The sequence below is a fragment of the Trachurus trachurus genome (assembly GCF_905171665.1).
Source record: "Trachurus trachurus genome assembly, chromosome: 3".
Taxonomy (NCBI): domain Eukaryota; kingdom Metazoa; phylum Chordata; class Actinopteri; order Carangiformes; family Carangidae; genus Trachurus; species Trachurus trachurus.
Window position 1 is genome coordinate 20822297 of NC_139893.1, and position 24305 is coordinate 20846601.

General features: G+C 44.6%; 1 protein-coding gene across 1 annotated transcript; it reads left to right on the forward strand.

Moving 5' to 3' along the window:
- Positions 1–307: 307 nt before the first annotated feature.
- wtip (WT1 interacting protein) lies at positions 308–22994 on the forward strand. The gene is made up of 8 exons (XM_083993717.1): positions 308–2029; positions 8276–8381; positions 17277–17340; positions 19140–19202; positions 19624–19754; positions 20042–20093; positions 20760–20828; positions 22470–22994. Exons 1-8 carry the CDS (start codon positions 520–522, stop codon positions 22620–22622), a joined length of 2148 nt encoding a protein of 715 aa, XP_083849843.1. The 5' UTR covers positions 308–519; the 3' UTR covers positions 22623–22994.
- The last annotated feature ends 1311 nt before the right edge of the window (positions 22995–24305 follow it).

Here is a 24305-nt window from a genome sequence, read left to right on the forward strand (position 1 = left end):
ATCCCGTCTTCATCCTCGCATTCCTTTTACGCAAACGAGTCCCCTGTGTAAAACGGCATTTTACTTAAATTTCCTCCGCCCTCGTTTTTTCGGACTTACCTACAACTAATATTTACGGCGTATGCAATTATCCAGCCTACTTTAATCTGCGGTTTAGTGAGCGTAAGAGAAATCTAGTGGAAAAACCAACAAGGGGAAATTCCTCCGCGCAGCGCGCCATTGACTGTAAAGACCTTTCAACTTAACAAAAACTGAAGTTGACAAACGTATCCCTGTCGGCTGAAACTGTGAGAAAGAGTTTGTTTTTTCGGCGAAGGGGGCTAAGCATAAGAGGACGATGCGGCACACGGTGGAGGTTTCTCGGTACGTCGGTGGTTTTCTGTAAAAGGAGCGACGGCTGTACCGCGGCGTTTTGTTTTGATTTCCATGTGAAATGCAATTAGTGCTCCGCGGTGCTCGCTAGTTTGGCTCGCGGAGCGGAGCACACTCTGAACTTGTTTCTCGCCTCGGGAGCACAACATGGAGCATTATCAGGAAGACTTGGGGCTACGGGCCAGTAAACTGATGGAGGACCTTTCCCTGTATGATGCGTTTAAAGACGGGATGTACAATTCGAGGAGAGACTTGGTGATTAACCCCGATTTGGACTTTGCGGCTCCGGCTGTAGCGGAGCATAAAAGTAAGCCAATGAATGGTACCTCTGTGCTTCACCAGCAGCATCACACTGTGGAGAATTTCACGTCTGGGAATAAAGTGTACAACGCGGCTCCTGTGCGCCCCGTGAACTGCAGCCGGACCGTGCCCGTGGATTTTTGTGCCCCTCAGAGAGACGCGGTTTATACTGAGGAGGGCTGCTGCACCAAATCCGAGGTGGCTCTGCCGTGCTACACCGGTGCTTCCGACAGGCATCGGAGGTACTCTCTGGAGGTGCAGGGCCACAGGTACAGCACCGGCTCCGCCTTCGACGGCGTGCCTTTCAACAAACCGGTGGCTCTCCCCGGCATCAGGTGCAACAGCGTGTGCATCACCAGCAGCAGCCACGACGGGAGGTACAACGCCACCAGCCCTCGGTCCAGCCTGGCATCCTCTCTGTCCTCTCAGGAGCAGAGCAAGCATGCCAGCCCGAGGTCGAGCATCAGCAGCCCGCGCACGAGTTTGGTGGTGCCGGGTCAGGACAGGTACACGAGCCCCAGGTCTAGTTTGGTTCACTGTGAGGGCAGCAGCGTCCTCAGTCCCAGGTCCAGCTATGCAAGCACCGCCAGCGACACGAGTAAGCACTCCAGCCCCCGGGCCAGCCTCAACAGCTGTGACTGCTGCAGCAAGCCCAGCAGCAACCGCACCAGCGGCATCAGCATGGGCTACGACCAGAGGCACACCAGCCCCAGGTCGAGCACGGCGAGCCAGTACTCCTTCACCACCAGCCCGAGGTCCAGTTACTCTGACTCGCGGTACGGGCCCGTGGTGAACCACGACCTGGAGGGGGCGATTTTACACACAGCGCCGCTGGCGAGTCCTCGCTCGAGCATCTGCAGCCAGGACGGGAGTGCAAGACCGGGGACCACCGCGAACTGCGTGGTCAGCCCCCGGTCCAGCATCTCCAGTCACAGCTCCAGAAGCTCCCGCAGCTCTAGGGGGTCTATGAGCACCTACCCGGACCTGCAGCTGCCCTCGCCCAGGTCGTCGATGCTGGGGAGCAGTTTACACGAGGACACCCTGCTACAGGAGTTTGGAGACTCCAACGGGATCCAGAACCGCGTCCATCTCCAGGGGCTCTCGGCGGTGCCTGAGCCCCAGCAGCAGCAGCAGTCGGCTCAGGCGGGAGGGACCGCGGAGATGACGGCGGGGTCACCGTCGTCATTTAGTTATGGGGTGTCTTCAAAAGCTCCTTCAGCGAGCCAGAGGTTTAAGCTACCTTACCAGGTGACCCCCAGCCGAGACAGTGGGCCGAGCCAGGCGGAGAGGAGGTTGGAGGCGCTCACCCTGGAGCTGGAGAAGGAGTTAGAGATGCACATGAAAAAGGAATACTTTGGTAGGTACTATTAATTAGCTACAGGTTTGTTTTACTTCTGTGAATATCGTTTGAAACTTGCTTGCAAGGCATGGCTAGAAAAACCAGCAGTTTACTCTACACATGGCCAATTACTAATAGGCTACACACAGTGAAGACACAGGCACCAGTACAAGTCTGGAATGAAGTCACTTATAATGAAAAGTGGTCGTTTGAGTGATCTGATTTAGTCAACACTGTCCAGTCTCAGGCCAGTTTAACCAACATGATTTATTTGGTTTATTTGAGGGAAGTTTTGCTCATTTACAGATATACTGTTCAAAAACTTAATATTATGTTGTGAGCTAAAAAAAAGAGCAACATTTCCCTTCATTGTTTTATTCTATTCCCCAGAGTTTGAACAACTCTCTATGGCACCAAGAGAACAAACATGTAGTATTAATAGCATGAAACATCCTGCATAATGTTATCTGTATTAAAACCCAGTAAAACTGGAATTTGAAGAACATTTCCATTTATTTCTGGTGTGCAGGAATGGATTATTAATAGCTTTGTCATCTCTGCAAGGTCTGTTTACTAGATGCCAGTGCAACACAACCACTAACAGGTCCCAGAGGGGAAGATAAGAGTGGCTTTGCAGGGCAATACTAATTCACTCTGTCTTGGCAGAGTGAAAATTTGCACAGTGCTGCTGCACCTCGCTGAATGGAGCCTTCTGTTCTGTCAGAGAAACCCAGAGGAGAGCAGTGTGGTCCGGATCTGTTGGAAATGCAGTTATCCTCCGAAGCATGGAGTGTAGATTCTGGTCAAGTGCAATTTGAGAGTGACAGTAAGGATGTGAGTCTGACACTGGGGGCCGCCCGGACTGAAAATGTTTGACTAAACAGGCGTTTTGGAATGAAAACATTTGTTGGCTGAAGTGTGATTTAGTCTTTGGATTTAGGTTTTTTAAAGATTCATTATTTTTTTATCAATTATTCATTTGTTGTGATTCTGTGTTTTTTTTCTTCCTCTGTTGTTTATAGATCAAATAAGTTTGCTGTAGCAGCAGCAGTAACACAGCTACAGAATGGCTGCTGAGGAAGTTGCTGTCTACCTTTTGAATTAGCAGCCAAACAAATGGCTGAAGCTGGTGAAACAGTGGCTTGTTTTATAGCCAGTGCACTTGCTCAGAGCGAGGCGCAGACAGCTGTTGATTTGTTCCGCAGAAGCAGGTGAGAGAGAGAGAGAAGGAGGATGGAAGACAGGAGGGAGAGATGAGTAAGACAACTAGGGGTGGGGTGAGGTGGGGGAGGAGGGTGCCTGGCTTGATGGAGAAAGAAGCAAGAGGGTGGAAATGGAGATGGAGAGAGAAAAGGAGAGGGAGGGAGAGAGAAGAATGCAGTCAGATGCTCCTCACACCAAGCCAAATAGAGACAGGTCTGTTTCTGTAGCGACAGTGGAGAAATTGATCGCCAGGGCTTTTTCTTGAGGGGAGGGGTGGTGGTGGGGGTGGGGGTGGGCAGCAGCACTGCCTGCCAGTGTCCCACACTGCTCTGCCTCTCTGCTCCGCCGGCTGGCCCTTGTGTGGCCTCTGTTTGTTGTGATGGTGAAGGAGCTGTGAATCAACAGCTGGCCCGATACAGGCCTGCAATTGAAGCGGCACAGTTAGGCCCACCCCACCCCTTTACTTTTCCCCCTCCTCTCCACCTCTGCCACCACCACCACCACCCCGCCCTGACTCCCCCGCAAAGCCCTTCATTAACCAGCCAGTGGGGAGTCGGGCAACACCAGACACTTGGCACACGATCTTGGCTGGCGGGCCAGACATAGTTGGTGGGGGTCAAGTCTGATCACCTGCCCAGAATTATAATGGCAGTAGTCATGCACATGCCTGACACACACACATATACACACACACACACACACACACACACACACACACACACACACACACACACACACACACACACACGCTGACTTGTGGACAAGACAGAGCACACTGGTCTGCTGTGTGTGTTTTGCTGCAGCTTCCCTCTCACTCTGAATTGTGCCGATATGTATATTTAAATATAAGTCTCACTTTAAGTTTATAACCGATGTGCGAAATACTGTGAGAAGTGAGATGAAGTATTTCCAGATATTAACCTGCAGTAACTGAATACCTTGCTTTAAAGACGTGAAGTCCTGAAGTCCTTTAAAGACGTGCAGAGTTAAAATCAATTGGCAACATTTAGAAGATGCAGTCTGCAGCTATCCTTCAGATTTGACCCTGTGTTGGATTGACCACACTCGTGTTACCTGCTAGTATCTCCCGAGTTTGATTTCATATTGTGCAGTAATGAGTCACAGTCACACCGAGTTTCATGAACCAGGCTGTAGAAACCTTTACAACTCACAGCAAGTTCTGTGTTGGTTTACAATTCTGGCAGACATTATGTCACTGTTACATCAGAAATCAAAAGATAAATGTCATGTCAATAATGCTTCTATAAACAAAACAGGGCGTCATCTTAACAACAGTGTCCAATTTACAATGGTGGAAGAAGGCATGTTTATCAAGTGTTTTATTTTTAACCCCACGTAATGCACAAGATCCTGTCCTTGCCATATGGACCTGTTACGAAATGGGCACATGAGATTCCAACATCCTGTTTTGAATTGAATAACAACAGGGCTTCAGAGATTTCCTCCTTGTCCTGTAAAATGATAACCACATCCTCACTCACAAGAACCTTTGGGGCTTTTTAGCATGTGTGGAAAACTCTTCCGACTGCTGCTTGTCACTATGTACAGTTGTTTTCAGTGGTTAGCTCCTCCTAACAAAGCAAGTTTCCATGTGGATAAATATAATCTCGACAGCTTTTTTCGGCACATGGCGTTGTGTAGTTTTTGAAGACAGTGCTACATAGTTGCAACGAGAAGGGATGAAATAACAAAGATAAATCAATACAGCTGCATAAATAAATAATTCATTTTCAGTTTAGCTGTTGGGTAAAAGTCAAAGCTGAAGAATCATGTCAGAAACGGCAAGGCCAAAGATTATTTCTGTGGGAAAGAAATGGAAATAAGACCAAAGACACTAGTGAAGCTTCAGAACACTCCTGCTATCTTGAATACACAACCTATCTCATCTCTCTCACGTTCTCATTAAAACATCTGGGTTGATTGGCTGTAACAGATACACCACTGACATATTTCTGTCATCCCTCCTGTTCACCGACCATCGACTGTGTAATTCAAAGAATGAGTGACTAACATTTAGAGTAGAGTAATGATTGAAAGTAATCTGGAGGGGGGGCAAGTCCAAAACCGAGGCCAAGTACCAAGTTCAGTGCCAGTACTCATAATAATCCCATTAACATTATTCCTCACCTAAAAAGCAAAACATAATTTTTATATAAAATCTATACTACCATAATCGAAACAAAGTATGGATTGATATAATAACACAGCATGGAACTTGCTAAAGTCTCCCACTTGTGACACTGGTGCAACCAAGTTTTTCAGACAGTAAAAAATGAGTCAGTGGCTTCGCTAAGTCAAGAAATGCAAGAGTTTAAAATGAGTAGAAAAAAGAAGAGAGAATTCAGTACTTAACACATGATAAATTCTCTAGTGAAATGGCTGCAAGGAGGCATCTTTTTTTATTTACAGTCTTTACCTAATGGACTCTATGGAAAAAGTTGTCAGTTTACAAAGTAAAGTTGTCTCGTGTCCCCCTGAGTGAGGAAAAAGAAACAGATAGGTTACTGGAGTCTTATCAGACAGGAATGAAAAGATTTTCAAAGAATTAATATGCAACAGTAACTAAATCATTCATATTTGATCAGCTGGTTTGTTTCTGTCTGTCCGAAGCCCCGTTCTGTCCAGATTTAGCACTGTGTTTGCTATCAGAGGGTTTTATTTTGGTAAAATTGTTAAATCAGTCCTGATCATTGAAGGTTTACTAGTTCACTTTTATCGCTGATTTTGTTCCGTTATCTTTCTTAAGTGCAGGAGCACAGTCACGAGTGCAGGTCGCAGCAGGAAACGCCAATATTTGACTTTGTTTCTGATTAAAATAAATTGTACAAACAACCCTAGATTAAAGGGAAGACATCTAACCTTTGGATGGTTTTCCTGTAACCTTGTCCTTTGTCTCCTATTTTTCACAAAGCCACCAACGGCTCTGGAGGTGTTATGAAAGGGAAATTATTGCGTCAGATAACCAAGGAATTCCACAGTTGTGTCACAGAAAGCATATCCTTGCTCGGCCACTATCCTGAGACGTGTGCATTTTAAAAGATAAGAAGATGTAATAATCTGTCCATGGGAGGAGGGGGATGTTCATGTGTAGCTCCCATGTTGGGATCTTGTGAGATCTTGTGTCCTGTAGGCAGTGTGACCCTGGACTCACCCCACCCAGGCTTTGACCCTGCACTCCCTGAGGAATGTGACCCCGGTGGAGGTCGTCTTGTGCGTGAGAGTTTGGAGATAGTTAGTCTGCTGCTTCCAAATACTTTTTAGCCACTGTGTTTTTTTTCTCTCAGTATAGTTTCTTCACTAAAGGTCACAGTACTTTGTTTAGTTGGCTTAGTTGAAGCTTACGTGCAGCACTTGCGTACCTGTGGATAGCAGGGTCAGTCAGTGCATCGCTCCTCCAACATGCAATGTTTTGGGACTGACGGTTACCATAAAGGTTAAATTACACCATTGTAATCACATAGCCAAGTTGTTTGACTTGTAGGACACATTATCAAAATTAATTGTTCATGGAAAAATATCTCTTAGCAAGACATGTAAACCCCATAATACCACCTGCTGACCACCTGACCTGCACCTTCCACTTGTACTTGAGTGTGTGGACGGTGGCCCTCAGCATTGTTCTGCTTTTAGCTAACATAAAGGACACAAAGGTCATCAGTGTTGTCTGTCTCTGAGTTATTGTACATGAAAGGTTTTTGCATTTAGTTGTTTCTTTGTCCGCCCTTCTCTCATTGGTTTGGTGCAGATGTGTAGAAAAAGGTAATGTCACTTATTTCTGTGCAGTTCAAGGCAGAATCTGATCACAGTGGTGATGTTTTTGCTCACGTTGCCAGAGCAGCCTGTCAAATCTGATCAAATAACACCAGCAGGTCATCATAGAGTTAGTTTAAAGTTAGTGAGAATCTCCCAATTATTTTGTTGTCAGTGGCATTAAAGCTGATTATGATGTATTTCTTCTTTTGAGCAGCGTTGTTTTGCCTATATAACATGCTCTTAGTGGGGGATAGGGAATCACTGAGGGAGCTCAGTCGGACTTAGGACTTGAATATTTCTGAATACCAGTTAGTTGAGTTCATGTATATGCAGTGCAAATATTTAATACCGCAGGTTAGTTAAAACCTGTTGAGATCAAATTACATTCAAAAGTCAATTCAGATCTTCCTGGAACAAAGAAAAGCACAGAAAGTTCTTTGAAAGCTGTGTTTCTGGCCTTTTCTGACAATCTCCCTGTGTCCTTTGCATTTCCATTCAGAATATTTTTCATATAATGATCAGCTCTCCTGAAGCAGTCGGGCTTCAAACGGTATGATGTAATGCATGGAAATGTGAGAAGTTTAGGTTCGTCTTCTTCAATTGGAATAGAAATCGTAATAAGAAATACTTCTTGTGACTTAATCACAAACTTGAATTTTGGGGGAAAAAGTCTTTAACCCTCTATCAAAGCGACAGTTGTGCATGTCTAATAGTTTGCTTCATGTTTTATGCCTGGGACGGTTTGGCTCCAGAGCCTGACTTACTTTTGAATATCATTGTGGTGTTGGTCTTCAAAGGCCATCAAAAGATGCAGAGAAAGCAAGGGGTGAATTCTCCCCGTGGAAATACAATAGTGCTGATATTTGAAGCAGGTTAGTCATTTTCACATTTAATTTCAGTGTTGCATAATTAAAGAAACACACACAGGCTTTGGCAGTGTTGTTGTTGTTTTCTTAGCTTTCCAGCAAAGCTTGCAGCATAGCCAGGCCAGCAATTGTTTGATACTCACGGTGCACACAAGCATTTGCAGCAAACGTTGTCTTCACTGAATAGTACAATAGTTGCACATCCACACAGTCTCAAATGGGTTATAACAGTTGGCATAAAGAAGAGGTAAATCACTGTGCTCGTAGTATAAAACCTCACAAAGACAGAGGTGCTGTAAATAATGATGTTCTGTGACCACAGGATGTAAGAAGCTCTGATGTTATTGTGATTTTATTGTTGCATTCAGATTGTTTTGTCCTGCATGCATAACAGAACTAACTGATCTCTCATGACTAACAGGTATCTGTGTCAAATGTGGGAAGGGTGTGTATGGAGCCAGCCAAGCCTGCCAGGCCATGGGGAACCTGTATCACACAAATTGCTTCACCTGCTGCTCCTGTGGTAAGTAAGAGTGGTTGACATACTGTAGAGAGATAACAGTAAAGGCTGATTCACTATCCAGTCTGCATTCAGCTGGCATGAATGCACCGGCGCTGTGTGTTGACACCTTTGCCACGTTTTAGCATCAGCGTTGCATCACTCTGTGAATTCACACTGACAGTTTGCCCCGCAGTCCGCATCCTACTGTATGTTTGGAGACCAGGCTGGTAGACCAGATCCACACAGTGTGAGTGGCTTGACAAGAACTCTGAAGAGTGAACGGCCTGCTTATAAATTACCCAGCTGTTGTATCATATTTGATGTCTGCAGTTTCAGATAAAACCTCTGAAAAGCCGGATGATATTGAGACATTTGCAATTATGCAAGTGAGTGTTGTTTAAAAGTGTGCAAAATTAGCTGTTAGCAGTTTTTGCTTGCACCTGTGGATGCACACACAACTATCAATGACTGACTCGATATCAATGCACACATAAGGATGGTCATTGTCTTTTTTCTATGTTTTCCAAGTGTATTTCTGGACATTAAGTCACTAAGGACACTGGAGATAATGTTATGCTAACATGTATCATGTCTGTGTGTTGAGTCTGTTGCGACTCAAAGAACTGAGTGTTATTTTTCTGCACATAGGTAGGTACCTTCAGTACATTGCCTCCATGTACTCTGCATCACTGCCACACTGTCTGATTAGCCAATAAACAGGCCAAGGCCATAGCTAACTTGTTGCTTTTCAAACACTGGCCTGGGTCTGTCTTCTGAAAAAACCAGAGTAGACACGAACATCACACCAACGAGGGCAGGTGCTGAGTACAAACAATAAGCAAATTAAAAAGAACAAGAGTACTCTGCAGGACTCACCGTATCAATTTATTGTGACGTACGTTTCGAGCAGTAAGGGTATGCTCTTCGTCAGACCAGGTCTGTCTTCTGTCATCTTGTGAATTGGCTGGAAGTTGTAGCTTACAGTTGTTATGAAATACGTTGATTTGAGATGTGTTCTCTCAAAAAGTGAACTTACACAAACCCACACAGCTTTTTAATGTAATCCACCCTTTCTGCAGCCATTTTAATGTCCGTTATTTTCTGGTTCTGGCCCAGGAAAGTGATGAACTCACTCTAAACATCAGCTACATTATGTTAGACTGGTCAACAGCCATTAATTACCACAACGCACCACACATCTATTTTATCACTGACAAAAGTATTTGTTTGAAGCAATGATGTATAATTAAAACAAATACACCACATGGCTCACAGTCAGCGTCAGTCATTCTTAGACCATGCAACCATGCAAAACAGCTAAGTTGCTCCAGTTTGTGTCTGGGGTTCCCACCTTCTCCGTCAGCACATTTCTGTTTTTTTTTTTTGCTATGTTTTTTGTATTCCCTTGCTCTAGGAATCAGCCACTGCTGTCTCTGCTGAAATATCATCATTAGCATCACCAGCTTTCTGTTTGAGGTGGTGTTACAGTCGGGATCAAAACATCTGCTGCTTAAAAAAAACCTCAGGCAGAAGTCTGCTCAGTTGAACAGCAGGGCAGCTCGGTTCTCCCAGTGGCAGGAACAAGCTAATCATGCTATAAAGAAATGAAATTGTGATATTATTTAGTCTTGAAGACTGTAATTAAATCTCTTCTTCGGCTCAAAGTATACAGTATAGGTTTTATGTGTGTATGTGATTTTTTTTTTTTTTGGATGCCCCTGTCACCCGACTCTACCCCTCCTCTCCTCTTTCCCCGGGAAACAAGAGGAAGATGTCAGGAGAGAGCTTTTTAGCCAGGTTTCCTCCATTCATATGTGCACTATACATGGATACTGATCCTCCACCCCACCCACCCCGACTCTGGAAGAGCTGCCTATAATTTACATGTAACCAAAGCCACATACTTTCCGATTTATTGTGTGTCTGAAGAAAGGGGGGCCAGATGCCAAGTGTCCAGTTGCTGAAGTTGCGGGGTTTCGCTGTGGAAAGGTAGCCTCCCATCTGTTTAAAGGTGCAACTGCAGTTTCACAAGGCCTAATTATGCTTTTAGCGTTTATGTAGAAGTTGGCTTACAATGCAGAAACCAGGTAAACATGCTGGTTCTCACCATTGTATCTGTAAGATCCTCTGAAGACTAAAGATGCTCTTATAGAATGAGTGGATTACTCACTGGGGAGGCGGTAGTTAGTTACGTCATAAAATAACTATGTAGGCTTATCGCTGTTAGACAAAAACCACAGACGACTCCCGCGAGAATCTTTGTTGCATGTATTGGAGAAATCATGTCTGTGATGAGTTAAGAAGTCACTTTCTTGGCCTTTGTTGTGAGCCTCTCGAGATGGTTTGTTGGTAACAAGACTCATTTGACCTCATGTTTGAGTTTTGAAGGCCTTGTTGAGTTGAGCTTTAATGTGCCTGCACTTGTCATAACACAATCCATTGATTTATCTGGAGCTACGTTCTTACTTCTGTTGTTTGTTTTTGTTTTGTTTTTAATTTTTCTCCCCCTGTTCGCCTAAGTTGGGTCCTCCTGGAGTCTGGAGCTCCAGAGTGAGGCAGAGTTTGCTGAGACATTGCTTGCTGGTAGCCTTGGGCTTTGTTTAACCATGCATAATTGAGCCCTCCTCTTGGCTTACTCCCATGGTTGCACCCTTTTTTCATGAAATGGCCAAGAATGCAAACTACCCCCCTCCACTTCAGCCGGCCTTCCCAGGAGGACCTCAATCAGACAGTCACAAAGTGTACTAGACCTGCCTATCAGAGGGGGCAGCCCTGGCATGGGCTCACAGTAAACAACAGCACATGCACAGAGAAGTGCATGTATACATAATGTGGACACGGATGTGCACAAATTTTGCCCCCTTAGTTATCAACATTACCTGGTTTCCACTAAAATTGTGTGGTGGCATAAAAATGGAATGCAGAGCTGTGCTTCCTCCCCTCACAGCTCTAAATTTGTGTCTTTGCAGCTACAATGAGTTTGCTCTTTCCTCAGTTTGCAACTGACTATATTTGCCACATTAATGTGTGTTAATGGGAGTGAAGACATATTTCTGTGTGACTGTGAGGCAGGGTGGTGTTGAAAATAAGCACGCTATCTCCTGCTAAAAGTTAAGGAAAAAATAAACACACTGCTTCAGGCTGGATGAGCAGACTGTCAACCGCAGGGTTGATGACTCATTTCTCTGTTAGGGTAATCCAAGCAGCCTCTGAGAGCTCTGGCAGCAGAGGAGAACTCAGGGGCTTGAATTTCTAAAATCATTCACCACCACCAGTTGCACCTGCCAGGCAGTGGAAATGAGAAAGCTAGAAAATAGGGAACGTTCAGTTCTTTGTGTAGCGTTTCTGGACTAATACAGTATGTTTACATACGCACTCATTATAGCAGTGTCATTAGAAATAATTGGACTGTGATAAAGATTCGGCAGTTCTGTGGAAGCTGTAATATGACCTACGGTATCTTTCTGCACAAGAGAGAAATGACATGTCATATGAAATATATTGTTATAAAAGTATTTCTTCAGTCGACGTCATTGGCAGGTAGACGCTGCTTTCAGCTAACAAGCCTGTAGCAGATCCTAACACCTTTCAAGGCTTATAGCCATGTAGATAAAACCACAGACAGCTCCCGCGAGAGTGACTTGAGTTAAATATAATTTTTACTCTTAACTTAGCTGTTTTGTTTCTTATAACAAGATGCCAAAATAATTTATTATTATTTTTTTTTAGTAAAGTAGGGCCCATGTCAACCACACTCTCCTCAGTCTTCATTTGTTGTCATGGAAAAGTCAACCGAGGCTGAATTTCTGCATCTCTGCATGACTGACATCTCCAGTGTGGGTGCATCTTTAGGCCATCACTGTGCACCTCACCATTATGCCTGCCTGAGAATAATGTTACTCTGTATGATTAAGACTGTCAGTCCAGGTCCACATGAACCTGATATGGATAATGTACTGTTCATAGTGACTGAAACATAGCAGACTCAGGCCATAGTCTGAGTTTTAAATATGTTCTGATTTTGAAACGTATAAAAATATATTAGAAGATATTTCTCAGCTCATCTGCATTCACATCCCAAACACACAGTCTGCAGCACGAGAAAATAACTTTGCACCATAAACCATGGGATATTATTAACAATGCATTTCCTGTGGGAATTTTTCTAATCCATCTTTTCCACATTTCTTCTTTTTTCTGCAAGACATATGTCACCCGCTGCACATTTCTCCCAGCCTTTTTCCTGCACCTGCATTACCTTAAACCTGAAGACTGTGTTTTGAAGATCTTCTGCTTCCTCCTCTTTTGGTAACTTGCCCCAGAAACAGGTGACATTTGGTGTAAGTTCTAGCGAATATGAAATAGGTTTGAAATTCACTCGTCATCAAATCAGTTTGGAAGATGAGAATCCCACCTGACAGCCACCATACCAGATGTTGTGTGCAGAATATTTGATCCAGTACTCATCTCATCCCCAATGCCCGAGTGGGGTAAACTGGGGGTATATCTGTCTTAATGTTTTGTAATCAGAGCATGACATTAGACAATGTTGGAATGTGTTTTGGTTTCAATATTAGCTCGACTTTCTCGAGGGGTGTGGAAGTCATTGCTGATCAAAACAGCGATATGTAACTAGGGCTAGTGATGAGCTGCAGCGTTCATGGTGGATAATATGCTTACCATTGCCTGCATTGCAACTTCTACAGCAGGGTTTTCACCAGAAATACTGTGCAGGCCTGCTCAGGCTCACCACGGTGTGGTTTAAAACACCAGTTTGAAGCTGCTTTGTGGGCAAATCACCACATTCATCTGTCCTTCCATCCAAGCCAGAGCTGTGGTTTCTCTGCCAGAGACTCAGAATCAGAGGCTCAATGTTGTTTCCCGCCAACAGGAGCAAGAGCAATACCTCCCTTTATGGTCAGTGACAATACACAGAAGTAATGGCAGTGATAAAATACAAGTAACAGAATAGAGTTCATCTTGTTGTATTGTCTGTTAGTGCAGATGTCAACATATTAGAGAAACACTTCCCCCATACTCATACACACACACCTTCAGAAGGAATTAGACAAATCTCAGTTCCACCAATTTATTGCAGCCAAGATGCTAAAGTTTTGGCACCATGGGCTTTAACAGAGAAAAGTGGAGGTCATCATGTCACAAGGACGAAGTTGACGGTTTTACTGCTGTGGCATTGCCAAATAATTCCTATGTTGGGATGTGTTGTGTGTCCTATGTTCAGATACAAAAATTCAATGAACCCATTTCATGTTTCTGTTTCAGGTGTTTTTTTGTTTCAAAGAGTTTACAGTTGTAAGCCAGGAGTTAAGAAAACGACAACATGCTTTCAATTCAAGCTGAGCTCTATTGAAAATGCTAAAACCATATGTACAGCACAGGGAAGCTGCCTTCACAAAGAGGAACAGTCATCACATGTCGAAACACATCAACGGGGAAATGACCAATAGGAAGTTGACAAATACTTCTACTAGGAATGTGACCTGACATGACCCACTTTTGTAGCAGCGTTTGCAATTTAGATGATTCAAAGGTATATTTTATTTACCTAGTCCAAACTCCCAGGATATCAGTGTTTTGAATGTTTTATTCCCCACCACCCACCTACAGTTGTATTTGCTAATATTTACTTAATAGGACCTAGCCAAAAGGTAACAGAGCTTCTTATGGGTTGACATCACTCAAATGACCTTTGTTTTGTGATCTATGATAATTCAAGCAGCACCACCCAATGCCAACCTGAGTCTAATAAGTGAGAAAAGGTGAAAAAGCCTGGATGGGTGTGTTAGCTTACAGTCATAGTGCTTTAGTCCAAACAAAACCCAGGGTCTGCTGTCTAGAAGAAGATGATGTCAGAGGTTCATCATGGGTTATTGATAAATACTGAGCGCAACACAAGAAGACTCAACATTACATAGTCTAAGTGATCGTTAAACAAAGCTGAAACCAGTTCTTCCTTTTTTTTTATGTGTACAGGCTCCAGTTGAAGTAAGTGAGACACGGACTGAACATTTGACACACAACTGCATTTATAACAGCACAGCACATGTATTCACCGTAGAAGAAGTGTTTGGCCCTAAAGCTAAAGGTCAAGCTGACTAACGCTTTATTTATAATGCGTTGTGGCCTTCGTTGCCCTGAATCGAGCCTTACAGATAATTGCCCTGTTGTCTCTGCTTAGGATGATCAACCTTGACCCAACCTTAACCTTAACAGTCAGACTTTGATTAAGACTATGTCCACGCTAATACATTTCAATACATTTTTGAACACAAACAACCTCCATCCAGGCGATTAAGTTGGTGTAATCAGGAAGCAGATTGTCTACTCTTCAGTTGGATAATTGTCGAAGGTTGTAGCTTTGAAATTCTGAACGAAACTCCACAGCAGCTGCTATTAACGCTTCTATTTTGTTAGACGTTTCTTTCACCACTGGTAGTTATGCTGATGACACCCAATCAGGAGGCAGCTATGGCAGAGTTTCCAAAGATCTTCGTTTTTAGGGGCTTGATGATACCCGAGCAGTGTGGAAGCCAGGACTAAATGGACCAAAAAGCGATATTAGTGGAGATGTAGCCTAAGTCTTGTAAGTCCCATGTTGCTATAGTGCATCATGTGTGTGATATCATCAATACACCTGTAACTTACCAACACATCCAAGAGGAGTGTGGTCCAGGCTTAAGGAATCAGGAAGAAACTAAACCTTTTTAAGTTTCCTTCCTCAACAATGGCATTGAATCCCATAAAAACCTGCAGTATCTTTTAATTCCCCCGAGTACTTGTCCTGGTTTGTTCAGGGAAATGAACATGCTTCAGTTTATTTGTGAACATGCTCAGCACAGACGTGCAGCTGTACCACAGGAAAATATAGATGAATAATACCTTTGCCATGGTGACACATCAATCCTCTTGAATCAGACCGACACTCATTTCCATGGCAACACCATCATTCAAATACGGCGCATTAGCAGGATGAGCTCTAATTCCTAAATGACCAAAACCTGCAAGCAACCAGCATTAGGAGGGCAGAGGTCGGGGTCTTAAAGCCTCAGCAGTAACACTGTGACTGTACTGTGAACAGAGTGAGAGGCGAAAAAGTTACCACATTTAATAATATACTGTATGCTGTTCAAATCAACACCTCTGTTTTTGCAGCTCATTAAGGCTCACTCCAGATTTTATCATATGTATTCAACTAACTCTGTATACACAGTGGACACAATTAATACAAAATTAATTTTACCAGTTAAAAAGTAATGGTTTATTTTGAGATTGTGCATTTCATTTTCTCTGTAGCTCAGTCTGGTAACAAAAGGCCAGAGGAGAGAGAGGCAGGCACGGAGCCCTCCCCCTCCTTTTCTCGGTGAGGGAAGCGGGCAGAGAGCGGGTGTTGGAGAGGTGCGGGGGGTTGAATGGGACCAGCTAGTGACCTCAGGCAGAAAGAATGTCCCCGTTTGCTCAGTCGGCCCGCTCCCCTAGCAGCGCTCCACACAGTCATCAGCGTTGAGGCCTTTGTGTTCACCTTCCAGACCCCAAACTCCAGAGCAGAGGCCACAGACGAGCACACAGCAACACCTCGCAGCCCCCGCTGCTGCACTGTTCACTATAATCTCACTGCTCCTGGAAGTTTAGCCTCTCCAAAGTCCTGTTTTTTGAAGACAGTGTCTCCAAAGAGTTTGCTTCACATGGAGTTCTTCCTCGGTCCAGCTTTTTCTCTTTGCGCCACACTACCAAAATGCTAATTGCTGCTCAGTCTCAAAGTCTTAAAAGTCTCACCTATTGTGTGGACAGCATTCCTTGGCCGCTCCAGCCATTTATGTGGGTGTTAATGTATTGCCATCTCCCAGCATTGTGTCACTGTGTTTGTGTGTGAAATACAGCGATTGCATAAATTTCAGTGTTAAAAAGAGAAGAAGGGGGGTGCACGTCTTTCCCATGCTGGGACACCCATAAAATCAATGGTGGCTCAGGACGACAATTAAATCTGACTAATCCAGCAGATTTATGAGATCCGTGTGCTTCGTCTGCCAGCCGCGGGTGAAGTCATAGCACTGCCAGAGAGACACCGCTGCTGTTAAATGAATTTGAATGGACGAGCTGTGAGGGATGCATGGCAGGGGGCTGCAGAAGCCAGCCCTCAGCAGAATTTCCTTGTTAGACTGGATTCAGACTTGGATTCTGATGAATGAAGGCTCACTCAGCCTTCAGACTCTCCCCCTGAGTGGTAAACTCAGTGTGCTGAACCTGGGCCCACTGTGGAGGAATCTGTACGACGTTGGGCTCCAAATATTTGGATGTTTTAATGATATTTTCTCTTTCAATGTAAATGCAAGTGACCAAAGTGGTGTCTAAAAGTTTCTTCACCAGTCTAACCAGCTAAGTTGATGAAGATCCAGAGCCAGTTTGATCAGAAAAAGTCTGCATTTGAAAAACAGCCAAAGCTTGAAATGGATAATCAGATTCGTGCATGTGTCAAAGTTGGGGACATCCTCCCTCTAGTCTGCTATTGTTGCTCTGTCTGTGAGCAGGGCACAATGGCCGGTAGGGAAGAGGGGAGATGGGGGGGTGGGTGGGGTGGGTGGGGTGGGGGGGCTGAACAGCAGCCTGCTATATTGATTGTGTATGGATTGTGAATGGGTTCCTGTTTGGGATCAATGGTTGAAGTAATTAAACGGGGGGGGGGGGGGGGGGGGGCACAGGCAGAATGTAACCTTCCTTCAGCCAACCATCTGCTCTGTGAAGACGTGCTGCATATGGCTGTGAAGTAGAGAGATTAAGATTAAAGAGGCATAATGATGTATTCTGATGTTGAGTGTCGGAAGTGACACACTGCTCTGAATAATGAAAAATAACCCCAGACCAAATAGACGAAATAATTTGTTTTGTCTTTTTTTGCAGGTAGGAGGCTGCGAGGGAAAGCGTTCTACAATGTCAATGGGAAGGTTTATTGCGAGGAGGATTTCTTGGTAAGTCACCTGTGTTTTCACAGCCATTGAATTCATCGGGATGAAGAGCAGATTAGCTGATAGCAATGCGAAATTGAGGAAATTAGGGGCGGGTGGAGCGGCGAACATTGAATTAGGATCTCCAAGTGCATTCTGCAACCCTCCAGAGGAAACAAACATGGCAGTTGCAATTAGGAGTTTAGCACCACCCCTCCAATTCACACTAATTTCCCCAAATTTCCCCAAGGAGCTCAATTACCCCACGTGCTGCTCCCCAGCACTTGCAATTAAGAGTGGGAGGAGGCGAGGAGGACAGCTGTAGCTCTCTGGCCCCTGGTCCATCTGCTTCAGGTTAATGGGGGAGACGTGGGGCCTGCTCGCACGGCGCCTTCATTTACAGTCACTTATGATGAACACAGCAAGATGGTAATTATGCAAATGAGAGAATAATATTTCCGCTCAGTGTGTAATGTTATGTAGCTGTATTTGATGCTGAGACTTGGAACATTTGACAAGAAATGTGGCAGATTTTGATTCTGAACACAGAGATCTTGCAAAAGGTTCCTGTAAAACGACGGCGTTATTATCCTGACCACCTCATAACACATGAGCTAATCTGCTGTCAGGACTTCCCGCTTATAGGCAACTTCCCCTTTGAGTTTAACTATTAGGAAATACTGAAATTCCTGTTTTGCTTTTTGCAATCTGGGATAAACTGATGCTGGAGGCCAGATGATGGGATGAGACTAATCTTCTCCCACCTATCTCTTAGGACTGAGACTTGAACAGTCTGGCCTGTCACCCCAGGGGTGTTTCAGGGGTCGGGGGAGGTGGTGGCAGATGGTAGATCTGGAGGAGAGATCTCAGGGGCAGGGGGCAGGCTGCCCATCACCACCTCCACCTGGTCTCCCCCCACCCCGAAAGTCATCGGGTCATGACCCCGAGGGGCTTGTGAGCTGCAGATGGTCACCTTGTATTATCTGCCCCCGGTTGGGGTTTAGGGGGAAACGAGCTGTCAATGGCTTTGTTTCCTGTAACACATAGACGGCTCTTCAATGGAGTGAGGATGCTCAGCTTCCAAGAATTGGCAGATCACGAGTGTGACTGTAAGATAAAGTTTAATCTAGACGGCACCTTGCAATGGCATCACACCAGGCGCCATGTGTTGACTTTCAAACCCACGAGTACTTATCATGCCACTCACTTCTCACAAGTTGGACAACACCCACCCTCAAACTCAGCCTGTATTTTTTAAGTATTTTTTTTTGGCTTTTTCATGCCTTTATTAGATAGGACAGTTCAGAGTGGGGGGGAATGACACGCAGGATAGGGCCGTCCGACGCGGGATTTGAACCGGGGCCGCCTGCAGCGAGGACTATAGCCTCTACACATGGGGCGGGTGCTCTACCAACTGAGCTAAACACCGCCCCAAACTCAGCCTGTATTTTGACCTCAACTACACCAGCAATGTTTCACGGTTGCATCTTGCACAGTTGTGGTGCTTCACACAAACATATAGACATATAACACCTGCAAAAAAGCACCTCTGTGGTAGTTTGTGATGTATTAGATTGGACGCCACAGGTCACCACCTCTTAAATGTGGACTTATCAGCTGAGAGACAAATGACTGTGAAAGAAACCTTTTCATGTTCATTTTAAGAGCACAACAGCGCCCTCTATAGGTAACTTAAAGACCATGCCATGTTAATGCATCAGGTCTGAAGCAGGTTGTGTTGTACTGATTGCATTGCTGGCACAAACATTACCTGCTTTCATTCTGGTGAGTAATAATAATCCTGTGTCTCATCTCACCCGCAGTACTCTGGTTTCCAGCAGACGGCCGAGAAGTGCTTTGTGTGTGGTCACCTCATCATGGAGATGGTAAGAGCTTTATCACATGAAAGGCCCAGAGTCCATGCAAGTTACAGTATGTCAGGTCATGTTTGCAGTGTGTCTTGATCTTTAGATGCATGAACAATTATTCTCCCATTTCTGCATCTGCTTGATGCATCAGTGTGTGTGTTTTTTTTTTTATATAACTGAAGCAGAGTTACCATGGTGTTGTGTAGACGTTGGTATATTTGAATCTTAATTAGCTCACAGTTCCTGACTACAGCAACATCTATGATAACAAAGCTGACATGAACTGCCCTCACTGAGTTTACCTTTTCAGTCTGGATTTAAAGAAAGCTGCCAGATGCCAGTCCATTGCATGATACGGCATGAACTCAGTGGCCTCATTCCCAAGTCTTACTGTTATGTTGTGTTTTTTCTACGTGTGTGCGTGTGTGTGGGTGTATAGATCCTTCAGGCGCTGGGCAAGTCCTATCATCCAGGCTGTTTTCGCTGTGTTGTGTGTAAAGAGGGTCTGGATGGAGTGCCTTTCACCGTGGATGTTGAGAATAACATCTACTGTGTCAAAGACTACCACACGTAAGGAGAACATCTCTGCGCATGCTGCACTGATGAAATGTGATTACTGCATGACAGAGCGTGGCCTGGGATTTGAAAACAAGCTCTTTGAAATTTCGGAACATGGAAACAGCGCAGACACAAAATGTGTGGTTCTCACCGTGCTCCTGCAGCCGTTACTATTTGTCTGAACTAAGATATGGATTTACGTGTGTAAAGTGTCAAATATGAAGTAGGGTGATTCACATTGCACAGACACTGGTGTGAATATTTCAATCAGTCATTTTTTCATGTCTCTCCCATTACAGGGTTTTTGCTCCCAAGTGCGCCTCATGCAACCAGCCCATCCTTCCAGCCCAGGTCAGAAGCATGTCCAAAACACATCTTACATACATGTCACTGTTGTCACCTCTAGAGAATATGCTCTGCTAAAAATCCATCCTGGTTGAACAAATGGACCAGAAACGACAATAGCGTACACACCATAAGCTGGTTGATGAAACAAAACAAAACTCACTACTAAACTAAATCTTAAATACTAGGATGAGAATTTTTACAGGTTGGTTTATAAAGATTTCAAGATGAGCATCAACTGAGATTTTTAATTTCAAAAAATATAATATTCAGTATTTTTCAGTTCAGTCTTTCATTTGAGACGAATGTTAATATATCTATATAATATCTATTTTATTAGCTGCACAGTCAAAATAGAAGCATAAGCAGCAAGCTTATAAGATTAAAAAAAACCCAGCTGAAATGATCTCTCTGAAATCCAGTGTCAATCAACATGACTCCTACTAACACATATCCTTAAAGCAAATCAAGCTAGAAAAAAGTCATTAAAGTTTCTTTCATAAAAAAATAAAATGTCCCTCCTTCTGTTTGCTGTTAAACCATCTGCGGGGAACAAGGGTTGGTGGTTGGCTGGTTGTGTTGCTTCAGGACACATGGAAGCTGCAGGGATCAGTCCTCAGACCTGCAGCACTGATGTGATGTGACGGTCTGACTCTGTGTTTGTCCCACCAGGGCTCTGAGGAAACCATCCGTGTTGTCTCTATGGACAAGGACTACCACGTGGAGTGTTACCACTGTGAGGTGAGCTGCTCCTTCTACACACACACGCACACACACACACACAGAGTTAATTTAGCATCACTACGTATGATTCAGCCACTCGAGATATTATGAAATGAATAAAACAAACTTGCAAATACTAACACAGACATGTTACATAGACACACACGCAGGTTCACAACCACTCCGGTCCCTTAAACCCAGTGAACCTGGGCAAAAAGCTGCAGATCGTGGGATGAGATTTTTGCACTGAGTAATGTGAATCACCACTGGAATGAATGAGACTCACACAGACAGAGAATACACACAGACAGATACCAGCCCAAGGTTACAGCACAACATCGTGACTCACTGACGAAGCACATTCCTGCAGTCACTTTTCAACTCAGCTGGGGACTTGTTGCTTCAACCAGACTTGTGAAATCCCAAGTCATCATGTCTTTTGTTCTTCAACTGTGACAGAGACGTTTAGTGAAGCAAATCAACACTTCATGCGGCCCTGCTGTGATTCTGTTTTCGTTTTTTCGTTTTTTTTTTCTGAAGTCTAAAACTGAATTTTAGAACAGATTTCCACTGTCCTCATGAGCAGGGTAAGACCCACTTGCTTCTCTGAATGGTTAACATTTCACCTCCTAGAAATGGAATGGATCATATTGTTATGTAAGCGGTGGGTAAATCATTCAGCTGAGCTCTGGAGGACAGAGGAAGGGTAAAGTCCAGAGCTAAATCATCCCAGAGATGGCAAATTCTTCACACTTTCCCAAACTGTAACACAGGAGGTGCCTCCACCATAATCTCTTCTGTTTTTTAAATACATGATTTTGACATTATTCAGTGCTTTAATGAGAAAATCAGTCTCTAAAACATGAATTTTCAGCTGTTTATCCTGTTATGAGTCACGATAGCAGCAGAGTCATCAGTTAATGTAATCTGTCCTGCATGTCCGGGGTCCACCTCAGTGTCTCATCCCTCACACACATACACAGAATTCCTCTGAAGGTTCAAAGTTCAGTGTATTCATCCATGAATGTCATCCTTGTCAAACATGCACAGAAATACACAAAAGATACAACAAGTCAAGACCATGACCTGTCTGATCCACAGAAGCAGCTTCACTCATACTGGGCTCTCAGCATAATTGCGCACACTGTCGGTCCTTGAAGGGAACACAGAAAAACTTGCACATAACTGAGGCCACTGCTTTATGCATCTGTCACTGCACGTCACTGAACACTGAATTTTCCTTAATTCCTTTCATTTGTGGCAAAAACTCATTCTCACTGATTCCAGTTTACTTGGAAACATTCACTGTCTGTGACAGCAGTGGATGTGGTGACTGAGCAGATACTGGTGTGGAGGCTTAATTCGCTCTTTTGCTTTCTGACAGAGTGGGAGATGAAGAGATTGATACCTAAGTTCTTGCGAAGTGGAGGTTTCAGCCAGCAGCAGGTTAGGATAGGATAGTTTAATTAAGCTTAGTTTAGCAGCAAGACTGGAATCAGGAAGAAACCCTTAGCCTGGCTCTGTCCAAAGACAAAGTGCTGGACTGACTGGTACTCGTTTTAGCTTCGTCTCCTCTCTACTTTTCAAACACATGCATTAGGTTATTAATTGTTTGTGTGTGTGTGTGTTCAACTTTCTGTTTTTATGCCCCCTCTTCAGGACTGTGGTCTGAAGCTAAACGATGAGGAGGGCCACCGCTGTTATCCACTGGAAGGCCACCTACTCTGCCACAGCTGCCACATCCATCGGCTCCAGTCGCAGGTCCCGGCCCACCCGCCCCACAGCTATCCCCTCCATGTCACTGAGCTGTGAGGGGTGGGGGGGGGAGGGCGGGCAGCAACTAAGCCCTGCCTCCCAGGTGATCCGAGACAACAGCAATGGGCGAAAAAGGAAAAAGAAAAAAGGCCTACAACCCCTCCAGCAGTTCCAGATGAGAAGCCTCTGTGTGGCCATCTGAGCTTCTGCCCCTGTCCCCGACTGGACAGCCAGGCCGTGGACTAACACACTCAGTGCAGCTCCCACCACAAGCCCTGCTGTCACATGACAGGGCTGGGGGGGGAAAAAAAGGGTCCCCCTCCTCCTCCATCTGTGGTTCTTTCCTTCCCCCTTCCCCTTGGGTGCCTAACCCTGAAAGCCAACACGCCGGCTCATCCAGAGGCCCCTGGTGACGTCACACCTCCTGACCCTTGCACATTCATCAAAGGGAGGGCTTTTTTTGGGGGGATCGGGACAGAGAACACAAACTCTCATCTCTTTCCTTGCTTCCCTCGCTTTTGCTTTCCATGTTGTTGTTTTTTTTTTCATCTCTGTGCCCTGACTGAAGCAGTTTCGCTGCAGCGGATTCACCAGTGCCGTCACGTCTGAGGCCGCTGCTGATCTCGGTGTCGGGAGAGGCCAGGGACCCTGCCACTACATTCCAGTGCTGGCTGGACCGGACCGGCCCCAGGGTGGGCGTGCTGTGCCTTCAGAGCAGACCCTCTCTGTGCAGCTATTAACACTGAAATGGAGCCCTGCTAAAGGCTATGCAAAGGACCCCCAGCATCACAACACAGGGCTATGAGACAAAAAAGAAAAAACTCTCATTGGCCCTCACCCTGCACCACCCCAACATAACAGATGCACCGTAGCACCACGAGCCCAGAGGACTGACTGACATTCCACTTAGAAATCTTAGACGAGACCTCGAGAGATTCACAAGCAGTGTCTTAATTAATGACTATATTATGACAGAAAAAGAAAATTTTAGATGCACATAGATTGTCTTTTATATATGAATATATATTTTGCAAATGTTTTCCACATAAGATCCTAGTTGTAGATTCACTTTTTTTTTTACGTTGCCGTGCTTGTGATAGATTCGGAGGTGAAATACGCCGTCTGTCACACGGTCTGAACCCTCTGAAGACTTTGGGTCTGTTGTATCATTTCCCCTCCAGGACACAGAGCCTCTTCATGTCTGTCAGTGAGTCACAGATCCACAGGCTATGTTAGGAGCAGACTTGGCTCAAATGGTGTTTGCCTGCAGTTGTTTTGTTCCACTTTGCGCACCAAACGACTAGTTTCCACATCCGGCAACTAATGAAATTGTTTTATACAGCATACAGCTATGACCCACAATGTCAGACATTTCTTTAAACTCTATTGTCCCAAGTTTAACCTTATGTACTGTACAAAAAAAAAAAAAAACGAAGCAAAGTCTAACCCTCTGTCAAGAGTGTGAGCGCTGTGCCATACTATCTCTCAGAGCTGTTGGATTAGGCTTAATCTGAAAATCTGGAATTTTACCGACACATAAATCTTAAAATACAAAGACTTTTGGTCGCTGAATTACACTCAGTAGCTATCATAGGAAACAGAGAAAGTGCAACCTGGTAACACTCAGAGAAAGAAATTGATAGAAAAACCTTTTTGAGAATGCTTATTGGAGACACATAAGACAAACAAAATGATAAAACCAGTAGACCATTGTGTGTTTTCATAAGCATAGTCATTCCT

Coding starts and splice junctions, on each gene's coding strand:
- wtip (XM_083993717.1), top strand. CDS start 520: ATGGAGCATTATCAGGAAGACTTGGGGCTACGGGCCAGTAAACTGATG. Junction 19,755..20,041: donor TGTGTCAAAGACTACCACAC/GTAAGGAGAACA, acceptor CTCCCATTACAG/GGTTTTTGCTCCCAAGTGCG. Junction 20,094..20,759: donor AGCCCATCCTTCCAGCCCAG/GTCAGAAGCATG, acceptor TTGTCCCACCAG/GGCTCTGAGGAAACCATCCG.